The sequence below is a fragment of the Schistosoma haematobium genome, chromosome 1, assembly GCF_000699445.3.
Source record: "Schistosoma haematobium chromosome 1, whole genome shotgun sequence".
Lineage (NCBI taxonomy): Eukaryota > Metazoa > Platyhelminthes > Trematoda > Strigeidida > Schistosomatidae > Schistosoma > Schistosoma haematobium.
This window is the reverse complement of record NC_067196.1, coordinates 25291263-25317528: the sequence shown is the minus strand read 5'-3', so window position 1 is coordinate 25317528 and position 26266 is coordinate 25291263. Positions and strand designations below refer to the sequence as shown.

Sequence of the window (26266 nt, the reverse complement as noted above, 5' to 3'; positions counted from 1 at the left end):
CATTTATTATCTGAAAAATATCATCAATTTTAAAATAAAACAGTTTTCAATTGCACTTCTTCACTGAGTTAACTAATGTTAAATGTAAAGAAAATTATCATAACAAGTAGGCATTAACTAACGAAACATTGGTACTATTGAGTGTTGAACAGATCTTTCATTGTTATACCTAAAGTTCTTGGGTATTACTCAGTACATGATGATGGTTGTAAGTTGCTGGAAATTCTCAAGCCGAGAAGAAACAGGTGTTTAGTAGTCTATTGGTTTCGATGTTTATTATATGATGTCAGTTTAAGACGTAAATATTTTTTCAAGAGACAAAAAGTTCGTAGAAGAGAAAGTTGTGAGAAAACTAGAGATTAGCAAACCGTGACATAATACCAATTTATGGGATTGTTGACTATCTGAGCAATATTGGTAGGTATACAGTATCTGGTTGAGGTCCGCGCGATAGTCACAATCAGTGGGTAGAGATTTTGAGTGACACCGATCAGGATAAGACATAATGACATAGATATATTCCCTCTTCATCGTATTCTAGATTCTCGGTCCCAGTATTCCTTTATACAACCCTTTTCTTCTCGAAACATTTGAAATGTTTAAATATTCTCGTTATTATTGTTACTAGGTTGTTTTAATTCCTTTCTCATTCAACACATTAATTTCAACTTGTCATAAAGATTCGAATTGGAAATTAGAGCTAACTTACATTTGTACGTCGATAACAACTGTCTGACTAATGTACATAAGAGTTCTTATTCATTTGAACAAAAGCTTCAGTATATTTATCAAAATTAACGTGGAGATGATGAACGAGTCTCCATTGTTACGTCATTTAGTTAGGAAGCGATTACAGTGGAAAAAAACTGTTATTCCATTTTTCATTCAGATATAAATAGATAAATGACATCCAAACGCATATTAATCCTGATAATGATGAAAATTATAATTGTACATTGTGTAGTGTTTATATTTATAAAAGTATTAATCCAGGTGAAGGTTAAACTGTAAAACATTCACACTTTCCTTATTCTGTTTCTCTTAAAAATAAATGAAATTAAATAAAGAACACATAACTATTTGATATTTGAACTGGATTAGTGATTTCTGCAAGTAAATACATTTGAAAACCTTCCTTTTGACATTTACATGACCATTTTTCTTTGAAAAATAAGTTATAACTTTTGTTACTACCAAATTAAAGATAATTCCAAGTCATGCTTAAGTAATGAAATGGAACATTTCAGTACTATTATGATTGCTTAATTGAATTTGATTAGTATTACTAAACATTGTATTATACTGATGTCTATTTATCTAACAATATAAAATAAGTGCAAATTAACAGTCAAAATTGGTTTCTTGTTAAAAGAAAATGTTTTCATGTTATGTTCAAATGGTTCTCCAGGGTGCTTGGTATCTATGTGGTTGAGCCATAGGATTGAGTTGTACTATTCAGATTGTAGCGTTAAAGCTTATACGGTGTCTGGTTCTCCTGTTAAACGGGATTGAACTGTACTATTTGGGTTGTCACATGAAAGTCTGGATGGTGTCTGGTCCTCCTGAAAACCAATGAAAAATTACCCTGGCCCACAAGGGTAATATTATATAGCTATACTATGTTTGAAGCGATGAAGAGTTCACCTAATTCGAGAACGGAAGGAAGAATTTATGACACAATGACAAAAAGCTACATATTCTGACGCATCTCGCCATGATATTTACAGATTATTAAATTCACTTGGTATTGTTTGTTTGAATCTTCATATTGATGTTTAGGACTGCAATTGATCAGGACTCAGTAGCTAAGTAGATAAGGCAATGACGTTTGAAGGGTTCGATTTTCAGAGTGAATATCAACTCTGGCATGCGGGTACATCCAGTTGATGAGTCCTAAATAAAACGAAATGCGTGTCCTGGATTCCACTGCTAACCACTATCCATCTTTGCATAGAATTTACAGATTATGTTTCGTATAAAATTTCTCTTCATATGATATCCATTACAACATACAATCAAAGTGAAACTTTTATAAAAAAAAATCAAAACTACAAAGCAGAATAACTACCTTGCCTTTCCTAATATCTTTTTCTATTTAGCATAACGTTATCGGTAAGAAAATTACAGTCACATTTTATAGGTACTTGAACAAATATTCACTTATTAAGGTTGGAGTAATAACTTCCTGAAATCACAACAAACTGGCCATACATAAGAATTTAATAACAACTGTAAATATCAAGTTTAGAAACCGTCACAAATGAATCTGTTAACGTTTAGTGTTAGTTACATATATATATATATATATATATATATAATATATATATATATATATATAATATATATATATATATATATATATATATATAATACAGAATCATTAGGTTAGAATCATCTTGTTAAACATCAACCAATATCTGCTTGGTAAATCAATGTTATTTTATATTATGAAAATAATTTAGGTGACTTACTAGTGAACATATTTTACGATTCATATATAAGTCAAATCAACAAATAACTATTAGATAAGCTTAAATAAGATGATCATCATTCTTGATAAAATTTTCTATTCTCTTGAAATTCATTCATTAATTAACAATGGAAAAGAAATTCTAACTTTAATACTCATATTAATCATCATTGTCGATGTATTCAATTTAGTGTTTGATAATGGAAAGTATGCGTGAAAGAATAGTTGAAAGTTGTAGTCTAATTCAAACTATAGAACGTGTTGACAAAATCGAATATGCTTAGTTTACGGTCATTTCAATAAATCAATATGGTATAAACGTCATTGTTTTCAACGCTTTTTTTCCAATTACGGAAAAATCCCTAATGATAAGCGTGATAGCTGACTAGAATCCATCTCGATAATCAATGGTTTTCAATAAAGTGGATTTCATTCATTATTTTTCTTACCATTGGAAAAATTCATGTATCGAGTAAAACAATAACATAGTTAGCTTTGATTAGATTATGTTTACTGGCTTTTATTGTATTAAAATTCACTTTTGAACATAGAACTAGTGATTTTTTCAAGATAAAAATGGACTGAAAATAAATCAAAGAACATCACATCTGAGATACAGGTACATCCAGCTGATGAGTCCCAAATAAGACGAAACGCGTGTCCTGGATTCCACTGTTAGCCAATATTAATCTTCATTTGTTTTTGTTTTTTTGTTTCAAGTGAAATTGAACTACACCAAAACATAATGTCCATTTTAAACTATCAATATTTCTTTTATGAGTTGAATTTGTTGGAGATGAGTGAAAAAAGAACATCTTACTACATGTTATTTTATAATTGTACAATTTTATCCATATTATCATTTGAAAAACTTGACCGTAACCGTATTTCTAATTATTTATTACTTTAGAACCTGATATAAATGTTGTTCAAGTAATATTACGACGTAAATCATCTAATTGTCCATGGGGTATTACTATTTGTGGAACAGATGATGCACCAGATATACCAGTATTAATTGATTCATTAAATCCTGGTGATCCTGGAGCTGAATGTGGTTTAATACATCCTGGTGATAGAATATTAGCTATAAATGGTATTACATTACATAATGGTCATACATTAACACAAGCAATGCGTATGTTACAACATTATCCAGATAAAGTTATATTACATATTGCACGTAAATCGAATTCATTTATTACAACTTCTATTGCTAGCACTACTACAACATCTATTAGTATTGGTACAATGCATAATAATACAATTAATGGACAGAAACAACCCATAAATCATTTTCCTTTATCTAGAAAATGTACACTTGTAAAGGTGAGAATTAAAAAATAGCTCAATTCAGTGATTTAATATTCTATATCATTTAAATTTGTTTATAACGTTCATTCATTTTAAATATAAACTTTATTTAATAAAGAAATGAAACGTCCTTTTTTTCGTTAGATTGTAGTTTAATTTATAACGGTGATTTCTTGTAATAAACCAACATTCCTACAGTATATTGTTTACATTGTTATATACTTGTACATGTTCTGTTTTGGAAGAGTTGACTTAATAGATCAATCAGTCAGTCAATCAATCAATCAATCAGTTAGTCAGTCAACTACGACACCAACTGATTTACCATCATTCCTTAATATCTTCCATCTAACCTCATTAGTACTTACTCAAGGATCTCAGCAGATGCGAAGTTGTGTATATCTTATTTATTTCGAATAAAATAAGAATAATAAATCATTAAAATATCGAAATTCACTATATAGCTAACTAAAAACTTTTTATAATGAATCATAGAAGTTTTGAAATAACGAAACGAAAAAGAAGATTGATACAGTTTAATTAAATAAAATTGATATTCAGTTTATAAATGAGGGGGGGGGAAGGAAGAGGATCAAATTTAATAGATTAAGACATTCATAAATGTATCTAAGTGAAAAATCTTATCAATTAATTGATAATAACTTCACAGCTATTGAAGAATCCATTCATGAAACTATTAATAATTACGTAAAATAATTAAGTTTGTTTACTTGATGTAGTTGTTTTAATGTAGTTATATGGTGGATATTATGGATATTGACAGATATAAGTAGTATATATCATCAATCATAAGTGAAATATCTGGCGGTAGAAAGTTGAAAAGATCGAAGAGAAGAAAACGAGAACAGAAAGTAATTGGTACGTGAATGAAGGAATAATCAAGTCTGAAATAACTGATGGACATTTTATAAATCAAGTACTTACTGTATAGTTCTCAGATTTAACTAAGAGATTCTGTAATTGTGTATGTAAGTACATTTGGTTGTACTCACATGTGTATTCTCGTTTACTATGGCTCCAAATTCATCAGAACATTCTTTTGTATACAAATTATGAGATTCAAGATTTAGATAACAATGGAGGTTAACATACAAACACTTGTTGACTATATTTATTAATAATCTTTTTTCCTTATATATATATATATATATATATATATATATATATATATATATTTTGTAGAGCATATTCACAGAATCATATGTCAGCCTTTCTTTTACATTTATTTATATGATTTTATTCCAGGACAATCTCAAAAAAGTGTTAAATCTGTTCAGTTGAATTATAGCATTGTTCTGTTTTGTCTTTTTAATTCTAAACATAATTGAGTCGAAATACCCTTGTGAATAGATTAGGGTATAGAGATTATAAAATTCTAATAAAATAAACTAATAGTTATTATAAAAAGAAGCGATAAATTCAAATAATTTAAATGAATTTTTATAAATACATTTTTTTATTACTTCCATCCATTGAACATATCGATATGGTGTATACTATGTCACTAAGACTACTAATCACATAGTCACTTGATGAATAAGATGAGATCGATACTAAAAGAAAAGACAAACATGATATTGGACACCATTCACGTAATCAATTAGTTCTAAGTAAATCTCAGTCTTGTAGGCAGTCAGTCTTGATCTGAATAGTTCCATTGTATTTTCTAAGAATGTGAAGCTAAATGATGTGAGTTTGAATTCATTCATTAATGTTAGGTCCTTTAAGATTACATATACACCTTGCCGAAAAGTGGCAAATATTATGAAACCTAAGTTGAGAAGGGTTTCTTATTGGTTACTCCTGATCATTTAACAAGTAATGAAATGTTCTTACAACATAGAATTATATTTAGTTACTTGAAAAATGGATTGTTTTGAATATAACACAATTTAATTGATGATGACACAAAACTAAAACAAACAAACAAAAAACAATAGAAACGAGAATAATGAAAAATAACAAATAATAATTCGATTATTATCAGATGACAAAAAATATTTTTTTCATTATGAATGAACTGAATTGAAAGAGCAGTAAAAGTGAAGCAAATAAGAGATTAGGTTGAGAGAGTAAATAGTTGAAACGATGTATCAATAAGAGATTACATAATAGATTGATACGCTTCATTGATACCAAATAATAATAATAATACTGTAGTGAACAAAAACACGAGTGGGAACAATCGAATGTATTTAACACAAAATTACAGAACTTGTTAATAAAATCTAACAATCATAAAGTAAATGCTTAATTTGCAAAATGTCCATTGATTGTCTCAAAATGACTCAGACTTCATTGTTCATGCATTTTCATACAAATTGCATTTTGTTTCCATTCTTTACTGTTCGATCCTCTTGTCTCTCTGCTGCCAGACCTTCTGTTCACGACCAACATCACATACTACTTATGTCAATATAAGTAGCACATGCCACACTACTACTAATAATAATAATAGTAATCCTGACAATAAAAGTAATTATAACTTACGAGATAAATTTTGCTTAACTTTTTTTGAAATACTCATTTGATTCCATTTATACATAATGTTATTATGATAAAGTAATATATTACATACACACAAAGATATATCTTTATCACAGATTTAGTTTAGGTAGAAGAATTATTAGTTACAGTGTATAGGACAGATGTGTTACGACATAGTTTAAAATTCTTGAGTAGTATATGATTCATGCTTTATTTTTAATACAAAACTGGAATAATGAATTGTAAGTATTACAAGCAAAGATGGATAGTGGCTAGCAATCAAATCCAGGACGCGCGTTTCGTCCTGTTTATACAAATATTGATTTTACAATGAATATTAGATACTCTTCATTTACTGTACTGAACGAGAATACAAGTGGGGACAACTAAAGGTATTGTAATACAAAACTAAGGAGTTCTCTCGTAAAATGTGACAACTATACGTTCAATACTTCATTTGAAAATCCTCCATAAATTGTCTCGAACTTCATTGTTCGTTCATTGCCACAATAATTACCCTCTGTTCCCATTCCCTTTGACTTCATCTTCTTAACCTTCTGCTTCCAGGCATTTCACTTCTGACTGGTATTATATACTACATATGTAGTATACACTGCATTACTAACGTACTCAAATATCATGAACACTAGGTTGAACTATGATTTTCAAATGATTCTGAAACACTAAAAGTCGTGTTCAAACTTAATTTAGAAGAATTCAATTAATTGGTTGATGAAATTTATTTCATATTTCTTAAATTAATGTACATTTAGTAGAGAAGCTTGTCTATATGAATCTAATCCTGTTATTTTCTTGATTTTTGATACTGTAAATAAACATTTAAAAAGACAACAGATTATTTATGTGTACAAATTAAATTGTGTCAACCTAGTGTCGCTGATGAACAGCTATGGGACAGTCATACACAAACGTTTCTGAATATGTGTAAACTGTAGGGACATATATTACTTCGTGCACTAGCTAACTTTGAATGATCAAAAATAGAAGTATTCCCTCTTATTCTACACTTATTCACACGATATCACTTTGATTCAACGATAGTATAGTTTATCAGACGATCAAATTTAGAGGCAGCTCTACTCTGCAACATGCTTATTAGGTAGTATAATATATATATTCACCGGGAAAATCAGTGAATACCTTACATGATTGCTGTAAACTAGGTATTGATAATTGATTATTCATATATTAATACTACTTACTGAAATTTACATACTTGGCAATGAAAACTTAAATATGTTAACTTATTTCCACAGCATTCCCTTTATAAAAGATGGTGGTGTGGTTTATGTAAGGTTATTTATTAGTGTTGCATACACGTAAGCGATTTGTTGAAAGAATTAATGAGTTATTTGTCCATAATTGGAAGAAATAAAAGATTTTCTTCATTTAAGACTTTCAACAAAGCTATATGCAAAATGGATTCTGTTAAAAGGTATTGGTCATAGTTGTAAAATAGTCATATCAAAGGTAAAAAGATTAAACATGAGTCAACATTTTTACAAGCTTAACAAAGTAAATTAATTCTATAAGACATTAAACGATAATGAAATATGTAAGACTTCATATTTGTTAGTAAATAGACAATTAACTTCAATTTTTTTTATTATTAAAGGCTGTAGCTACAAGCAATTTCAGTAGATCCTTTGATTCAATATCAAATAGTCTCAGTTCAAATTCTGTATCGAATAGTAATATTGTTGAGGGACAACTTTTAACTGGACTTACACCACAGAATAATGATAATAATAATAAGTATAACAATAATATACGACTACAGAATCATAGTGATGATTCAAAAATATCTGTACAAAAGTCTAAAACGTTATATGATCCTAACCAATGTGCACAAGTTACGGATACGTCATGGGCAATTTCAAGCAGTTATCCAGATAGAAGTGTTGGTAAGTATTTTTTTGTTCAATGATAAAAGTATCCAACACTTTTATCAAATTGACATTTTTAATCAATCATTTACACTGTTTATGTTTGGATGGTTGATTTAGACTTGCAATTCTATAAATGTTTTAAAACATTGTTTTTTTTATGCTTCATTAACGTTACACATTTTGCATATAAAAATACTATTTAACTAGTACAAAAAATTTGTGCCAGATGATTATTCTTCAAAATGGATCCCTTCCCTTTTTTTGTAGTGTCTAGTTCCATGTCAAGTCCACATGAGTTATTCTGGCTTCCAGATAGACCAGTTTATTCATTCTTTTGATGTCACATTTTAACCTTGTTAATTATTCGTTTATTAACCTTGACTGTCTTTATACGAACATGTATGCGCATTATTTATCCTACTCATCATATATCTGTAGCTTATTTTTGGTTTGACTATAAATACTGAGTCACACTTGGTCAAAGCGGGTTGGTTCATTCGCCTTCTAAGCTTTGCTTCACTTTCCTTTTCTTATTCTGAGTGTCTGTTCGGATCAACAAGTGTACGAAATATACCTATTCAAAACTTATTCTCGTATTCAACTTATTTTATTTCGTTATTTACTAAAGCGATTTAAGTCGATAATTATATAAAAGAGTAGCTATGATGTATATTTTGATAACGTCATCGTCCAATCTAATATGCGTCAAATTAAAGGACTATGGTTTTGTGTTGTTTCCTGTTGTTTTCCATTTGGGGCTCGTCAGCCAGATGTACCTTGATCCAAGAGTTAATGTTAATTCCGAATTCGAACGCTGTGCCATTAGCTTCAAACACTATCTCTTTATCCTCCTAGCCACTAAATTCAGATTCCAATCAAGACTAATCAAATTACAGTCAAAAATATCAATAACGAGATAATGTAAACTATTTCAGATTGTATGAAATGATGTTACTTTAGAACCGACTAATATGAGGTAAAACACTGAAGGAGTAGAACGTTTTTATTTGAAGATGACTTTATGTAACCAATGTTGTAATCGTTTTTGAATCTTTATTATTAAAATGTGGAGTACAAGACGTTTGTTTACAAAATTTTATATTTTGTTTAATGAATCCTGACAGTAAACAAATGAATAAAATGTTTCATTTAATCACTTTGGCTGACGCTTCTCTAGAGAATAAATTAATTAAACATAAGTTTGAGTAGTACAAAAGAACGAATTAGAACATTATAAAGATATATTGATTTATTACGGAGTTAAAATAAAGAGCATACAAAAAAACATCAGCGAATCTTTTTGCAAACTGGCAAAATGTCATAGAGATTAATGAGGACAAGGAGTTAGAAAGATGTTACATTTTACCAGTAAACAATCAAGGAAATTTATTCACACTAGAAAAGTAAAACTACAATTTTAAACAGAATGTTTCATGGTCAATAATGAATGATGCATAAGTTGTATATGATTTAAAAGATAGGAAAGCTGATACAATTAATCTAAACATTAAATGTATTCAACGAATTCTATGACCTATCAATTGGAAAAACGAATGAAAGACAATAGACCTATCTTCATACTTAAGTAAAAAAAAGCAAGGCCAATATTTGTATTGAAGGATATTTAAACAATCATTGTTAACCGTTTGCTAAAAATTTCATTAACATGGAATTACCTATTTTAGTAATTGTATTGCAAAGGTGTATGAAAGAAATGGATTAACTACGGATAGTATGTGGTATGAGGTTGGTCACTACTTACTCAGTGATTAGAAAACTTATTCATTCTCAGTATAATTCTTTCTACATGAACAATGACCAAAAATCGTTCTTAGTCGGTGGTTACCAAAATGTTAGTAGTTAAAATCTTCGATCTTCAGTAGTTTGTTTATTTCTTCCTTATGTATGGCCTGTTGAACATACTTGATATAACTTTCGGACAGTTATATTTTGATTAATTATAAAGTTTTTTGATATGCTGCAACAAATGGGTATATTTGAGCATTACCTGTTTTGAACAAAGAAGCATTCCTACATACGAAATGATGAACAGTGGATAACACTTGGGAATAGCAATAAAATAAATATCATTGAGAATGAAACGGATACTATAAATGTAGTAAATAATTACACGTCTTTGTGTTAACATTTTTAGAACATTTATGATGCGAAAAAGCTAACTTATATACTGTACTCCAATCTACCATTTGATAAATTTATGTGAATAAACGTTAACTTAGATAAGGTACCAAGAAGGAGAAGAGTAAATTCCGAAGGTACATTCATTCATATTGTGTAATAAAAGTTCGTTTTTAAAAGATCATAAAACAGAATTGAAGCGAAGAAAAATGATATTAAAATTTAGACTAACCAACCATTATTTTCTATTTACTTAGTTAGTGAATCAAATACACTGAATCGTTCAGTTCCAAAATCCTCTACAACTATTTTGAGTTCAGGACCTGGAGCTATGTATATTCATCAAGGAATATCACCTAAAAATACGCCTAGTGAGAATTTAAATTTAAAAGTACCATCAAATAAATCTCGTACAAAAACAATAAAATCTCGTCATCGTTGTTCATCATCTTCTTCAAAACGTCGAACACATTTACCATCTACTGATGAGCATCAAATTAATGAATTAGAAAAATCAAAATATTCACAATTATTTATTCAACAATATTCAGATACTACAACAAGTGAATTAAATGATGATGAAAATATTCAAGAACAACCAAATAATTCTAATCATCCATTTATACATCAACATCATCAACTATCATATAATTATTTGGATCATCCATATATACAATCGAATAAAGATTATTTACAAATGGATTTAAATTTTATTCAATGTTCAGGTTGTCGTAAAGCAGTTGAAAAAGAAATTAAATATTATTTATTAAAACAACAAAAATCTTTTGAAACTACACGACGAGCTTCATCATCAAATAGAAAAGAGTAAGTTCTTAATGATGATTATTACTTCATTTATTTCTATATGCATAAATGATGCAATCAAATTATTTTTTTTGTTTTAACAGAATATTTTATCAGTTATTATCTATATTTTGAATATAATACTCATCAAGGAGTGACACGACCTAGAAAACTATTGAAAGTCTGGAAGTTTGAGGGTGGCCTGTTTGAAAATTTAGGCTATCTGTTCCTCTTATCTGGATATTTTAACAAGTTATCTGTTTTCTTGTTTGTTTTAACACATCATTATTATCCTCATTAGTTGCATAACCTATTCAAGAGCGTTTTTCACTAGTTTATGACATTTCGCTGTACAATTTACAGAAGGGCCCAATCAGAGATATCATGGTTGTCGGCAATATGCATCGGAAAGAATGTACATTATTCAAATGTCAATTCCTGAACTGCTAACATTTAACTGGGGACCACTCAATATTTATCGCAAGGATCAATCAAGAAATAAGAAAAGGAAACTTGTTGAAATATTTTATGCTGAGAATTCTATATTGTACCAAAAATATAATATTGAATAAAGCCAATATTAATTAGATACATGTCTCAGTTCAGAGTGACTACTCAAGAGTCCGCAACTTTGACAAACACACTTAGCTAAATTTATTACTTTTGTATACAAAAAAAATAGATGGTAATTACATTAAACCTATGAGTTGAATTCCTAGTTAATTAGAATCTCAACATTCGTCAGTTCGTTAATATAGTATGAAAATAACCCAACATTTTCAGTTTTAAATATTTCTGTCTCAATAAGGTCATATTTCACTAGTTATTACTTCACTATACCTTTAGGAGTCTAGCCTGGAACTCAACAAAATGTATATCTATACGAACTATTCAATGAAAAAAAATCTTTCTCACACAACCATTATCCTTATTTCATTTTCTGTTCTACACATTAAAGCGTTACTATTCAGTTAGATCCATTTGTTATATATAAGGACATCCTTAAAACAACATTTCAATTAACTGAATACATTCTATTCGTTGACTTAATTCATATTATTTCTGGTAAATGCTTTAGTTTATTCTTTCTGCATTATATTCAAACCACAATTTCTAGATAGTACAAGTTAATAAAGAATATTTTTCAAGCTTTTCACTTAGATATCTTTATAATGACTTAATTGAATTGTCTAAAATAAAGTGAATGTTTTGATAAAAAGATAAATAATTTATCATGAATTTAAAAGAAGTTGAAGAAGCAAAAAACACACACACATGGTTTATTCGTTTTCAACTTAGTAGTTTAAAAGTATCATTTTTACCTTAGAGACTAAAAACATTTTTTTAATAAGACTGAGTGTTCAATCGACACTGTTCAAATAACATTCCCAAGTAGAAACAGAATAGCTGTTCTGTGATGTCTGAGCGGTAGAAATGTTCTTAAATATGTGTTAGGGACGTTAGATCCCCAAAACTCATATTTTGTAATTTTGTCTTTGTGGAGCTTGTATGCAGATGTATGCTTTGGGCATTTCTTACCACCCACGCACATAGTCGATTGACAAACTTATCGATTCAATGTTTAAAAACTTCCATGGCAATATCGATGATATAAATTTTTTTTATAAATACGCTTGATTGTGTGCTTGATGGACCTGGTATCTTCTGGTTGTCTGTAGAATATACTTTCTACATCTTACCAAAACTTCTGGATCGAGTTAGCTGAGTTGGAGATAACGGACCAGTATAGCCTATCTAGTCACTGAATCCTTGATTCTTCGTTCCGTTCCGAACAAGACGAATCAATAGTAGCATTCACGTTTAACGAACATAACAATATGGTTATATTTTTATTATAAAACATGTAGCTAAATAAATAATTCATAACCAACATTGTTTAAAATAAGAGTAGTTCTCTTTAAAAAAATTGAAATGTTAACTATTGACAAAGTTCAACACAAGAAATTTGTGAAATCATCAATCATCGTGTTGAATAAATTTCATTAGACTACATAGTTACTTAGCTTGTTGATGATGTTTATGAAACCTTGATAAATCTCCAAATCCAAGATTATTTTTGAATATTAAAAGTATTATGTATATAGTCCGAAATTTTAAATAGGAGTTTAGATATAAGCATACGTTATATACTATGAACTACATCTACTTTTACAATATTTATTCCTTCAAGTTTATTTATGTCAATAAAATTTGAACTAGTTTGTTAGTTCATTAATGAAACCGATATTTCAAAAAACGTTACCTATAGAAGATATTATTAATGTTTGCATTTTGTTCAGTAAAAAATAACCGATTATTATTATTTTTCATCATAGTTAAATGATTTTAATAAATTACTTTTATCGGTATAGGTTTGTGGGGATTGTAAGGTTATTGATTCGTGGGTTGGTTGAAGTTAAACATTAAGACCATTGAATGACGGCTCAGTAGTCAAGTAGGTTATGCGTTCGCACGTGAGACTGAAGGCTCTGGATTCGAATCCCGTGAGCGGAATTATGGATGCGCACTGCTGAGGAGTCCCACAATAGAACGAAACGGCCATCCAGTGCTTCCAGATTTTCAATGGTGGTCTAACATCAATCGGTTCAAGATCTCAACTAATAATTTTCTTTTAATCAATGAATTATGGGTTCGAAATTTTTTGTTATTCACTTAAGTGTGACTATTTGAATAATGTCTCCTGTTTTTTACAACTAGAATAATTGAGAACTTATATTTCAAATGGACACTTCAATATAAGTTATTATTTATGAAGGTTTTATTTCGAGTACGTTTTAATTTTTTCATCCTTTAACTTGACTGTGTATGGTATCACTAAAGTTTATATCCCATAAATAGTTCTATCCACTTGCTAGCAATATTTTATGTTATTATTATTTTTGGATTCATAGTTGTATTCGTTTTAATGGTCGTTTAAAATTTATAACTTGGATCCATGTTTCATACCACCATGTTTGGTTTGTTTGTTTGTTTTTCTCTACTTTCAATGATTTATTACTTCATTGCATGGTAAAATAATAAGTTGACGAGTAAAATAAAAAAACAAAAATCATATGAGAAGATTAAATAGTTGTAGATAAAACTTTTCTCTTTTCTTTAGTTAAAAAATTCTTGGAAAGCTTTGTTTCTGTGTAGCGAAACTATCAAATGTTTTTTTAGAAGAAGGTTATACTGAGTGTTGATTTCATCTTTTGTACACAATCAATCCTATGGTGAAACGTTTTAGTGGCTTGAAATCTGACTCCAGTTAGACTGTTTCTGAATATTATTTAAATATACATGTCATCAATCCTCGTGTATTATTATTGACTTAACTCGCTTTAATAAAAGAACGGAGTTAAATAAGTCAAATACGAGAATGAAGTTTGAATGAGTATATTTCATTAACAATCAGAAACTATTCAACTGAAGTCAGATTTCGGGCCCGACTTAGTCGTATGGTCGAAAACTGCTTTTGTTTCATCAATTGAACTTGTTTCTCTTCGTTCTTTTGATTGTCTGTCTGGATTAATGATTGTACAAAATATACGTATCCGAAATTCATTTTCGTACTTGACTGATTTTAATTCCGTTATTCACTAACGTGAGTTAAGTCGATTATTATATACGAGGGTAGCTAGGATATGTATAACTCGATAACACGATAACAATCATGATGCGATGAAAATGGAATCAGATCTTGGGCCACTAAAACGTTTGTTAGTTATGATCAATGACCTTTGGACTAGCCACTGATAATCTCATAATTATTACATATTCATTAGAGTTAAGTGTTGTAACGTGAGATGCTGCAAATTGGAGGTTACCGAATTATCGATCAATCCAAAGACGCGTAAGACACGTAAGGACGATCTAGGGCTCTGATTGGTCCGCTTCCCTGTCTAGCCCAGCCAGTTGAGTCAAGAACGCAAGCCTCAGCCTCAGCGATATGAATCATTATATTTCAGACGTACTCTGTTTATATATCAATCAAACAGATCACATCGTACCATAAAATAGAAAACAACATTTGTACAATATTTGACAAGTGAAATAAATATTGACCAATAGGAAATGCCCATTTAAAGTCCAAGGACACCATTAGACTTAACAGGATATTTATTGGGATATTTTTCTGAATATCCCAACATTAAGAATATGAATCTTTTTAGTTTAATAATAAGTGCTCATTTTGAAAGCAAGTCTTGAGTTGAACAACATTTTAAAGTATAATGTTAAACACCAGACATGAAAACAAACATAAAAGTTTTCTGTTTATCAGTGCTGATATCGTTTTACTATGAATATGCTAAAGAAATATCCGAGGGAAAAATATGGTTTACTCAACGCTTTACTTAACAATGATACTGTTGTTTTACATATCATTTCTAAATTCCCTTCTATGTGTTAGTAAACGACGAAATAAGATTCATACAAATAGATATTGATTAAAGAAGAATTACTTTATTTTACACTATGGACGACATATATATATGAATACTTAAAACGTATTCCTAAATTCCATTAAACCAATACATACACACCATCTAACGAAATCTATATCATGTCTTATTGTCTGTTTGTTGACCCGTTACTATATTTACCTCAGCATCACTTTTTTCTCACGTTTATGTAAAATCTATAGTGAAACTATTGTCGCTTGTAAAGAAGATCTTGTTTAATGATCATGATGCAGAAAGAACTAAAAATCACTTACTAAACGAGTATTTTAATCTAATCTATCCCAGTAGGATATTTGCATACATCATAGGAATAGTTTTTTTTAATTTTTACATTACATTTTTAAATAAATGTTTAAAGAGTAATGTGATAGAATTTTTTTCTTTCTCCGACGAGTAATATAAACTAACTTGACATTTATGTCTATCCTTTGTGTATACATTCATATATTCAGTTACTTAAGTGTTATTTATATCTACAAGAATACACCTAGTTAACATGCAATGGGTTAGTGTAGTTCATCAAAGAATGTATGATATATGTGTCACTGAATAAAACAAACATAAAACTATAATGAAAGTTAGTGCATTTTTTAAAGAAAGATCAAACTATTCTAAGTTGTGATCTCATTCGTTACTTCATTTTTGTTGTTAACATTCTTTAATTTTTTTCTGAATAACTAAATAACAAGAAAGTAACATCTACATAGAAATAGACAGTAATAATGGTGATTTATAATTATGGGTATTTGAGTATGTTCATGAATTCAATGCTAACAGTTTAATCATAGAAGGTATAAAATATTCATTCTTATCCTATATCTAAACATTTAATTGGAATAGATTTAACGTGAAATCGATCTTTATATTGACCATAAATTGTCAGAGAAGAATTGCCAAGTTTAACTATTTAGAAATTTAGGTATATTTCTATGCATACAACGAAAAATTGTACCATTTTTTAAACCTAACATAGTAATTACAGATTTTTTTCAGTTTTCGATGTCGTTAATGATATGAATAATTTAGTAATCGTTTTCTGAATCTAGTGATCGATCGATTGATTATATATCTCACAGAAACAGTACAAGTTGTTAATTTGTACTACTCTACATCACCACATTCTCTTTAAACCTGGTTGTCATATGACATTATTGGCATTTATCAGAGGGGTTAGCTTTCATGAAAGTTAAACTCTTATTTTACAAAATCACTTATGAATGTTAACAAATACTAGAACAGATTAAATCTTCGTGAAACCAAATGATTGCTATTATTATTACTGTTATTGTTATTATTAATACTGTCTACTATGAAGCATGTTTTAAACATCAAGTTAGCTCAAACCAACAACTTTTTATTTGGAATAACGGATGTAAGCGAACAATATTGTTCAGATCATTGTCAATTTTAATTTTAGGTGATGTATTTATAACTCTGTCATACAGATATACATTCGACAACTAACTAGTCACCCCATGATAAAGACTATTTTCAAACCGAATTTATATTTATAAATCAATCAGCTGAATACCGCGGTGTTCCAGCCACGAGAAGTTAATAAAGCTTTATTCGGAGAGACCGACCGGTTTATCTGGATTAGAATCCGCTTTCTAAGATTCATGAACTCGCCGCGTGGGCGAGGTTTCGTGGGAAAATCGTTGGGACCATCTGGTCTTGGCACGTGAGCGTCGCACCAGGGACAAGTCTGCTTTACATGAACATCGGTAATACATATGTATTCATTCATACATCCCATGGAATACAGATAAGTATATTCACTCCTTGAGAGGGTATGTGGTCACCGATCCGTTCATTAGTATTTGCTACTACTGACTGTCTCTTACGCACTACATGCATACCACTGGCACATGCACTTCATGGCATACACATAAGTGTAAGCACTCTCAGTGAGGGTTGATGGTCACCTCTTGCAAGTATTTGCTACACAATTCTTTCAACCTGTTGGATTAGGCTGCTGATTTCATTAGACATAGGACAGACATCTCAAATATCTTTCCTTTTTCAACCTCAGCATGTACCTTTTGCATGAAATTACACGCACAAATGTACAAGCCAGAAGGCATGCAAATCATATACATAAACATATACAAAGGGCAGCCCGTTACGATTTTCAAGCCTTGAAGAGTGAACTTCAAGTATTCAAAATCCATCAGTAGTGATGGAGTAGTCCAATTTCTGTTGACTGCTGAAGTTATTTAGCAGGGCTACTCCCACTACTCAGCATCATCATGAGGAAGCCCTGATTCAGATTTTGTTGCCAGCTAAACAGTAATCGTTCGGTCACCATTGAATAACTTGGAAGTGCATTTCCCCTACTTCTAGTGAGAAATCAAATCAAATTTAGTTCAATCATGTATATGAGGCAACACCTCTTCGATTACATTAGATAATCGTTACATTATATGATGTATTCATTAAAACTGGAAATTCAGATTACTGTATTCTGACTCAACAGTTTAAACGTATGGTGCTCATTACGTAACATAAAATCTGTAGATTTGATTTGATGAGTATAGATGTATAAACTTAATGTAAAGTTACATTTAACCTTATCGTTCATTGTAGAACACGAACTGTTTGTTTGTTAATTAACGCATTTATTTGTAAGCTAAAGTTTGTTCATTCAGCTTTAATTAGCTATTTCTCATATATATTTTAATCTCCTTAAATGAATGGAAAAATTATTCAATGGGGGTAATTAGTATAAAATAAAATAGATTTTCATCAGCATTTTATATTATTGCTAAAAATTATGTAGATTCTTTTCCTCTTCTACATAATTGAAATTGAAATGGAACTATTAGCTATTATGAGATAGGTATTTTCAAATAGTTGCTAATACTTAATAAGAAAGTTGAACAATGTAAATAAAGCTAGAATTTTACCTTGATTTAATTGCCTTTGATGATTGTATTGGAATAATTTATCAAGAAAATATAACTCATTAGTTACTTCTTTTCTTTTTGATGGAGTTTTGTTCTCTGAGCTGGATGGTTTGGTCGTGGAGCTTTCATCGTTCTTCTGCACGACATCATCAGCACAAACTTTAGATAGACTCCCATCTGAAGTTTGTGCTGATGATGTCGTTCAGAAGAACGATGAAAGCTCCACGACCAAACCATCCAGCTCAGAGAACAAAACTCCACCAAAATCATCCACCTGAGTCACAAATCTTCTCCAACATCTTTTCTTCTACAGATTATGATCATTTCTGTTTATTTAAAGCTTGATATGTTAATGTAAAGTTTGAACACAATTCAATTGACATTAGACAAAAGTCATTGACTTATCACTGATATTTGTTAACTTTACATTCATGATTTAAATGATTACCTTATTCCAATCTTTACCATGATATTTGTGCTAAAAAAGAAATACAAAATGATACCGAAAAGTATGCCTGTATTATTGAAGTGATAAAAGTAAGCATTAATTCAGATGTATCCATTCATTAGTGTATTAATTAGTGAATTGGCTTATTTGATTGTGAAACTATTGTCATTTTGGATTAGATCAACGGTACTAACTTTAAATACAAGTTACTAGTTTTGAATTATTCAACTTGAGGAATGATTTATTGAACAAAATATTACTAAAGTATGGTCTCAATCAAGTCTGATCACATTGAAAGAATTAATAATGAATTAGTAGCATGTTTTATATTACGTGTTGTATATATACGACTTATTTTTAAAGAAAAAAATAAACCCGATAGATCCTGGGTTCGAACCTCGTGAGGCAGGACCGTGAATGCGCACTACTATGGAGTCCCGCACTGGGACGAAACAGCCTTCCAGTGATTCAATTAACTCATGATCTCAACTGTTTAAAAAGAATCATATTTTAAATGACTTAAAAAATAACAAGCAGACTCATGTTAATTTCATTTTAATTTTCTAAATTCTCATTATTTGCTTCCGATTTACATTAACATGACGGAATTTACCGGCTAAAACAGTAAAAGATATTAATGGATATTTTATAAAAGTAGATACAAATCCCAGAGTAACACTGATTTAACCTATAAAAGTGATTGAATAATTTCTTTCCTGGTTAGCATTGTTTTAGCGAGTTAGTTTCCCACTGGGTCGGGTCGCTAACCCCATGCCCAACCTCCCTCCTTTATCCGAACTTAGGACCGGCAATATCCCCAGAGGGACTCCAGGAGGAGTTCTATAAAACTGATAACTGAGATTATTTGATCTTTATTAAGAAAGTAGTTTTAATGATTTTCTCAAGCTTACAAAACTCAATGGAATAGAAAACATATCTCATAAGAGCAAAATTATTTCTCAAAATGTTCCTTCTAAAAAAAATAACTTTAACAACACATCTCTGTTAATTTCATCAGTTCGAATTGGATAGTAATATACCATTTATCATGTTGATTATAAAAAATTTTGCCAGTTCACTATTTTCCGTTTTATACAGAAATGAATAATTTATGAGACATAAAAAAGATTCATACCATTTAGCTTTATTTGTCATCAAATGTGTAAAACAAAACCGCTGAATATTTTGTTAATGAGTTAGAAACAATGTGACTGTTATGTAGTTGTAGGTTATCGGTGGGAACCTCTGAATTATTGCTTAATGTTAGTTGGAGCTCGGCAGGAGGATGCTCTCTTTTAGATTCAATTCCACATCACTCAGTCAAGATAGATTATTATTGAGCTATTAAGTGCACAAGTAGAAGTGAGATATTTATATTGATTGATCACTGATTAGTAACTAATAATATGTTTGTCTAACCCTTATTATTTATCATCAAACTATGTAATTTCTGCAAAATAACTTCCTTTAAATATATCGAGGCAATAACCTATGAAATAATTCAACTAATTGGTTAAAATAAATAATCTTAATTAGAAAATTAGAAAACAGTCGAACAGTTACATTACACAGGTGTACTTTAGCCATCCGAAAATACGTCTTCTATGACATGATGACTTTTATGTAATACACATGATTTTAATTTAATGACTTTCTGTTCACTTAACAAATAGCTTCTTTGTCATTTAAGCAAACTATAGAATTTTGATGTAAAATGTAGAAACAATATTGTTAAAATATGATTTTGTCTCACGAAATATGAAGTAGTATGTAAAACTTTATCGTCAGAGACACTCCTCGTTATCATGTTGATTAAGATTGTTATATTATCCAGTTCATGTGCATGCATATAAGACATTGAGGATGATACTGTGGATCAGTGACCTTTTTGTACTGAGATAGGGAACTATGCAATTCACACAAATAAACATACAAATAATCGAACTGACTTATACTACGATAAAAATATACATCACTTTGCAACTGACTCGAACTGCCATATGTCATTTCCAACTGCATGTTGAACACTTTTAATCCAATTCTGTCATCTCTCTAGTTCTATCGTAAAAACAGCAACAGTGAGAAAAATGATGAAAAACATGGGTATGTTTTCATTTATCAAAGACTTGTACACATTTGTACTTTTAGAACATCAACTAAACTTGATAGATTGACTAGATAATTGGCTGATCGACTCAACTTTACAACAATTTTAAAATACATTCTTATCACCAATAAAATCATATATATATATATATATATATATATATATATATATATATGGGGACGGCACCCAGTGAGCTCTAAGAAGCTCTGAAACATTTGGAGACATTCCATCCAATCATCGTTTGGAAGAACATTCCAGAATCTCGACGCGTAGCTTTCACCGCATACAGACTAGATAATTGTAATGATGATTTCGTTTTTACTAAAAACTATAAATACCATATTTAACACTGTTTAGAAAAAGATTCCATCCCATTCATCTTCTGTCTTCTAATTTGCAACTTGAAGGGTTCAAGCTTTCGAAAGCTAAAGTTGTACGCGGTTCAAGTCCCAGATATAACGCTATATATTAATATATATTTCTAAGTTTTCAATGGTGGTCTAGCTTATATCGACTTGTGAATTCAACTGTGAAAATACTATAATCTCCATAAATCCCCATACTGAGATATAGATATATCTACCTTAAAGTTCATTTGAGAAATATTATTGGTTAAATCATTATCATGAAGTGAGAAAAAAGGTAAATAAAGATTTTCCTTTTCTTATATTTAGTAACAAGTATAATAAAAGTACATATTTAAAATGTATATGAATGTAGTACATTTCTATTACAAGAATAAACAATTTTCTTTTCGATGAAATAACAAGTTCATAATTATTTCATATGAACATATACACATCCACATTCACATCCACATCCACACGCACACACACACTTACAGACATACACACACACGGAAACAAAAACATCAAATATTTAAAAAGAAGTGTAGTTTACATTTTACGTTTATTAAATAATTAATTTATCTATGTATACTGATGTGACAATTATTAACAGTTGTTCACTATTATCAAATCTACAAATCATTTCATAGTTGCAAAAAGAGAAAAAAGAGAAAAGAAAAACAACAACGACAACAACAACATTCTAATCATCCTTTCTTTCTTTCTTTCTTAATCTAACGTTTCTATTTTATAACAATTTCTATGCGTGTAATAATTAGTTTTGATTGGTGTTTTGTAGATAGATTCTGTATAATATACATATGAATAATGTTCATTATAGACGAACATTATTAAAAACTATGATGAATTAGGTAATTAATACTTTATGTATATATACACTGATAAGGTTAGTATAACAACGTCAGTATACGTTTTGATTAAGATCATGAATTGATTGATATAAGACCACCATTGAAAATCTGGAAGCACTGGTCGGCCATTTCGTCCTTGTATAGGATTCTTCAGTAATGCGCATCCACCATCCTACTCACGGGATTTTAGCCTAGGACCTTTAATCTCGCGCGTGAACTCTTAATCGATTCATGATCTTAATCAAAAACTTAACAATTTCCACAGTCACATACTGAATATATAGTTGGTCATTTGCTAATTTCTCTTCAATGAATTCACCTTCGTTATAGTATTTACTTCTAAGTTAAAAATAATTTTATATTTTAACAAAACACTGCCTGATATTCTATAAGCTAGTTTACAATGTCAAATAGATTCATCATATTTTACTTACACTTAAGTACTCATGATCACACTGTAAGCCTTTATGAATAAATGTAAGTTGATGATTAATGATTGCATTCATACTGTCTTTTGTAATCATTTATATGAACCTTAGATATCTCAATGACTTATTCAATCCAAATTTTTCAGGTGGCTCAGTGATTAGAGCATTCACGTTTAAACCACTCAGCCACAACTTTATTTCTTAAATGATTAACTTTGGTTCAAGTAACTGGGTAGTATCACTAACCTATACGATCAAATTATGGCTCATATCTAAGTGAATGAATATATACTTCGTAAATGAGTTAACAAATGAGTTTTAAAAAGTATATTTGAATTATTCAACTACCAGTTTAGGGATTATTATTATAGTTTTGTTACATTCCTAAAATTAAGTAATAAGTTGCCAACTTGTATATTCCCCAAACATTTTAAGGATTCTTCATTGCTTTTTCAACAGCCTAATCGGAATATTTTCCTTGGAATAACTAAATAACATACATAAGTTAATCGTTTATTTTTACTTGATAATGATGTTGTTTAATGTATAAAGAAGATGCAACTAACCGGAATAAACACACGTAGACATACACACAAAACATTGTTCATATAAATGTGTTGATTTATTCTCATAGATTATGTTATAATATGATGACGCCTCCTGGCAATGAATTTTATATGAATACGTTTTTTATATATAAGCCTAATTGTCATTTATGTATGTCAAGGTTAGTTGAGTGACATAACAAGTGAATGATGCATAAACAAAGAGGATATATGGCTTATTTGTTTACAAATCCGCTTTTTTTGTTATCATTTCTTCCTTTGTTTTCGACCTAATGCTGAAAACAATAATAATAAAATAAAAGAGTTTAAAATAAATATAAATGACATAATATGATAAACAAGTGTAGTAAAGAAACAATTTTTTTCAGAGTTCACTTGTCTTCAAGAAGGGTTACAATTAGTTTGAATAAGTAACTCATTTCTTGAAACATATTTTATTGACTATTTGATGACGGGAAATATATCATCTAAGACTTAATATCGTCACTCATTGATGAGTGACATAGGAAACATTTGGCTGAAAACCAGGAGAGCTTTAAATATATCATGATATCAATCTACTCAACTGGGTCATTTAGGAGTGTTTAGACTTATTGGTTGGAGTGTGGTAGGATCAAATTAGAATCAGTGTGTCTACTTGTTATAAAGTTAAACGAATAAATAATGATATACAAAAAACTACCAATCGATTGAGCAAACTGTCATGACATAAGTAAGTAAGAACAAGTACTCTTAACTACCCATCTATAAAATTAAATAGTTTATTTTAACAGTTAGTTACTTATAAAAAAAGGAACGTTTATGTGATTAAGAAAAGTAATGATAGAAAGAAATTTATTGGTAAGTTGATGATTTGCAGCCAGTAATTTAACTATGAGCTTCCTTTCTAGGGATTGTGTCTCTTTTTTACTATGAATAAGCACAAAATATTTAAGCGAAAAAAAGTTAGTAAAATCCTGTGGAAGATGATGAATCTTTTTTATAGGTTTGATAACATAGTTCTAGATTGCTATGAAAGCTAAATGAGTAGTAAATGAATAATATCAATTAATTATTAGAATTAATCTATCAAAATATTGGATAGATGTAGAGTGGATGTTTCTGTTCAAAGAAAATCAGATGACATGATAATAATATTAATAATATGCATAAATTGCAACATAAGAATATTGCCCAGATTTTACAGTTCGTTAAACACACAACACTAATAATATGACGAAATTCACTAGCTAAAACCATAAAGTCAGTCATCTCTACTACTGAATAGAGCGTTTCAGCTATTACTCACAGCCTTTTCCTATCCACATGATAATAATTATAGCAATCTTATCATATCTTTATTCATACAAATACTATACTGTTTCGAAGGTCTGTAACACATTTCCAAATTGACTTTCATCAGAAGTAGACATTGAGAAACTGGAAGGTAATGAAAAAGAGGATGTATATACTTCGGTAAATCAGAAACAAATTTTTATTGTAACAGTCTAGTCTTACGATATTTATAAATTGTGTTCATACTAAGTATCGGGATTACCGCCAATTAGAGAACAGTGAATTATCGGCCGAACCAATGATGCATAAAACCCGTACAAACAATCTAGAGTCTTTATCTGTCCTGCTTCCTGCCTAGACCTACCTATTGAGTCCACAACACCAATCTCAGCCTCTGAGATATGAATCATGTATTTCAAACATACTTGGTTTATATACAAACTAAATACATCACGTCACACCATAAAATAGAAAATAACATTTGTACAAGATTTAGCTAAATGTGGCTGTAAATATGGGAGGTAGTAGTCAATAGACTGGGCATTACTCGAGAATGGTAAATGGTATAATAATAGTTTATAGGTCAAAATAAAGCTTATAATAAGAGGAACACGAATATGAATAGTTTACTTACTTAACAATTATACAATAAAAATATATGTATAGTATTAGTCCAGAAATATATTCCAACACCTACTATTCATTATTCACATTGGGATATAACAAATAAATGCTGTAAATAAAACACTTTACTGATGCATATTTCGAATATCTATTTCCGATGCCAAGTATTTTCCCTCTCTCCTTACAGTGGGTCATATTAATTTGAAGGCATAATCATGAACACAACTTTGGTCTTCATCAGCGATCTGTTGGATTATCTGATGAACTTTCTATTAATGCTATCAAGTTCTGACAAATCAATTATCCCTACTAGTAAACCGAAATAAGTTATTTGTATAGAGGGAGACTAAAATCATTAAGTTAATGAATATATCTTGATCCTTACAGAAATATAACTAAATATGAAATGAAGAACAAGCTAATATAACCATAAAACATGTTAAACTCGTTAACTTCTATAGGAAATTATTCTTTCACTTTAGTGGAAAGTATAATTACACGTATCTTTTACTCATTTATCCCAAAACGTTTATTTGTTACCTTTGACTTGAGAATTTCTTATAGAGAGTAGGTATTTTGAAGCGCCCTTATGAAGATACACACATTAGGTTTGATAAAACAAATAAATATAATACTTATAAATAAATGATATGTAGTGATGCAGTGTGGTCAAGTGATAATCGATAACAAAAATTGAATTACTGACATAAAACATCCAAAAAAGAATAACATGAACTATAAAACTATACAACTATGATAAGAAGCTTACTGAAAGGAAATTAAATTGGTAATTGCATCAGTTGTTCACTGAGCAAATCAATTTGAATGTTACTCCATTTTTTAATTGATTCTTATACCTCAGAAGATCGGTGAAAAAGTAAGGTGAAGTCTTTTAAAATATGGGCTCCAGGATCCTGAGGGAACAAATGGCATATGGTCGAATTGTTGGTCACTGGCTACCATGGAACTGCATCTCTTGACGTTATTCCACTGCCTTGTGGATTAGACCATTAGGTCGAAGGCTCCGGATGTAGCCCCTTAAGAAAACCACCTACTTCGATCTGGGTACTCAGGTAGTATCACAG

General features: G+C 29.8%; 1 protein-coding gene across 1 annotated transcript in view; it reads left to right on the top strand.

Annotated features, from left to right (window-relative positions):
- Window positions 1–26266, top strand: part of GRIP1 (Glutamate receptor-interacting protein 1) — a 125931-nt gene that overhangs the window by 88111 nt on the left and 11554 nt on the right. Inside the window, exons 11-13 of the mRNA XM_035730535.2 lie at window positions 3381–3799; window positions 7929–8217; window positions 10599–11166. Coding sequence (XP_035588039.2) covers window positions 3381–3799; window positions 7929–8217; window positions 10599–11166 — 1276 coding nt within the window. The remainder of the gene's footprint in view (window positions 1–3380; window positions 3800–7928; window positions 8218–10598; window positions 11167–26266) is intronic.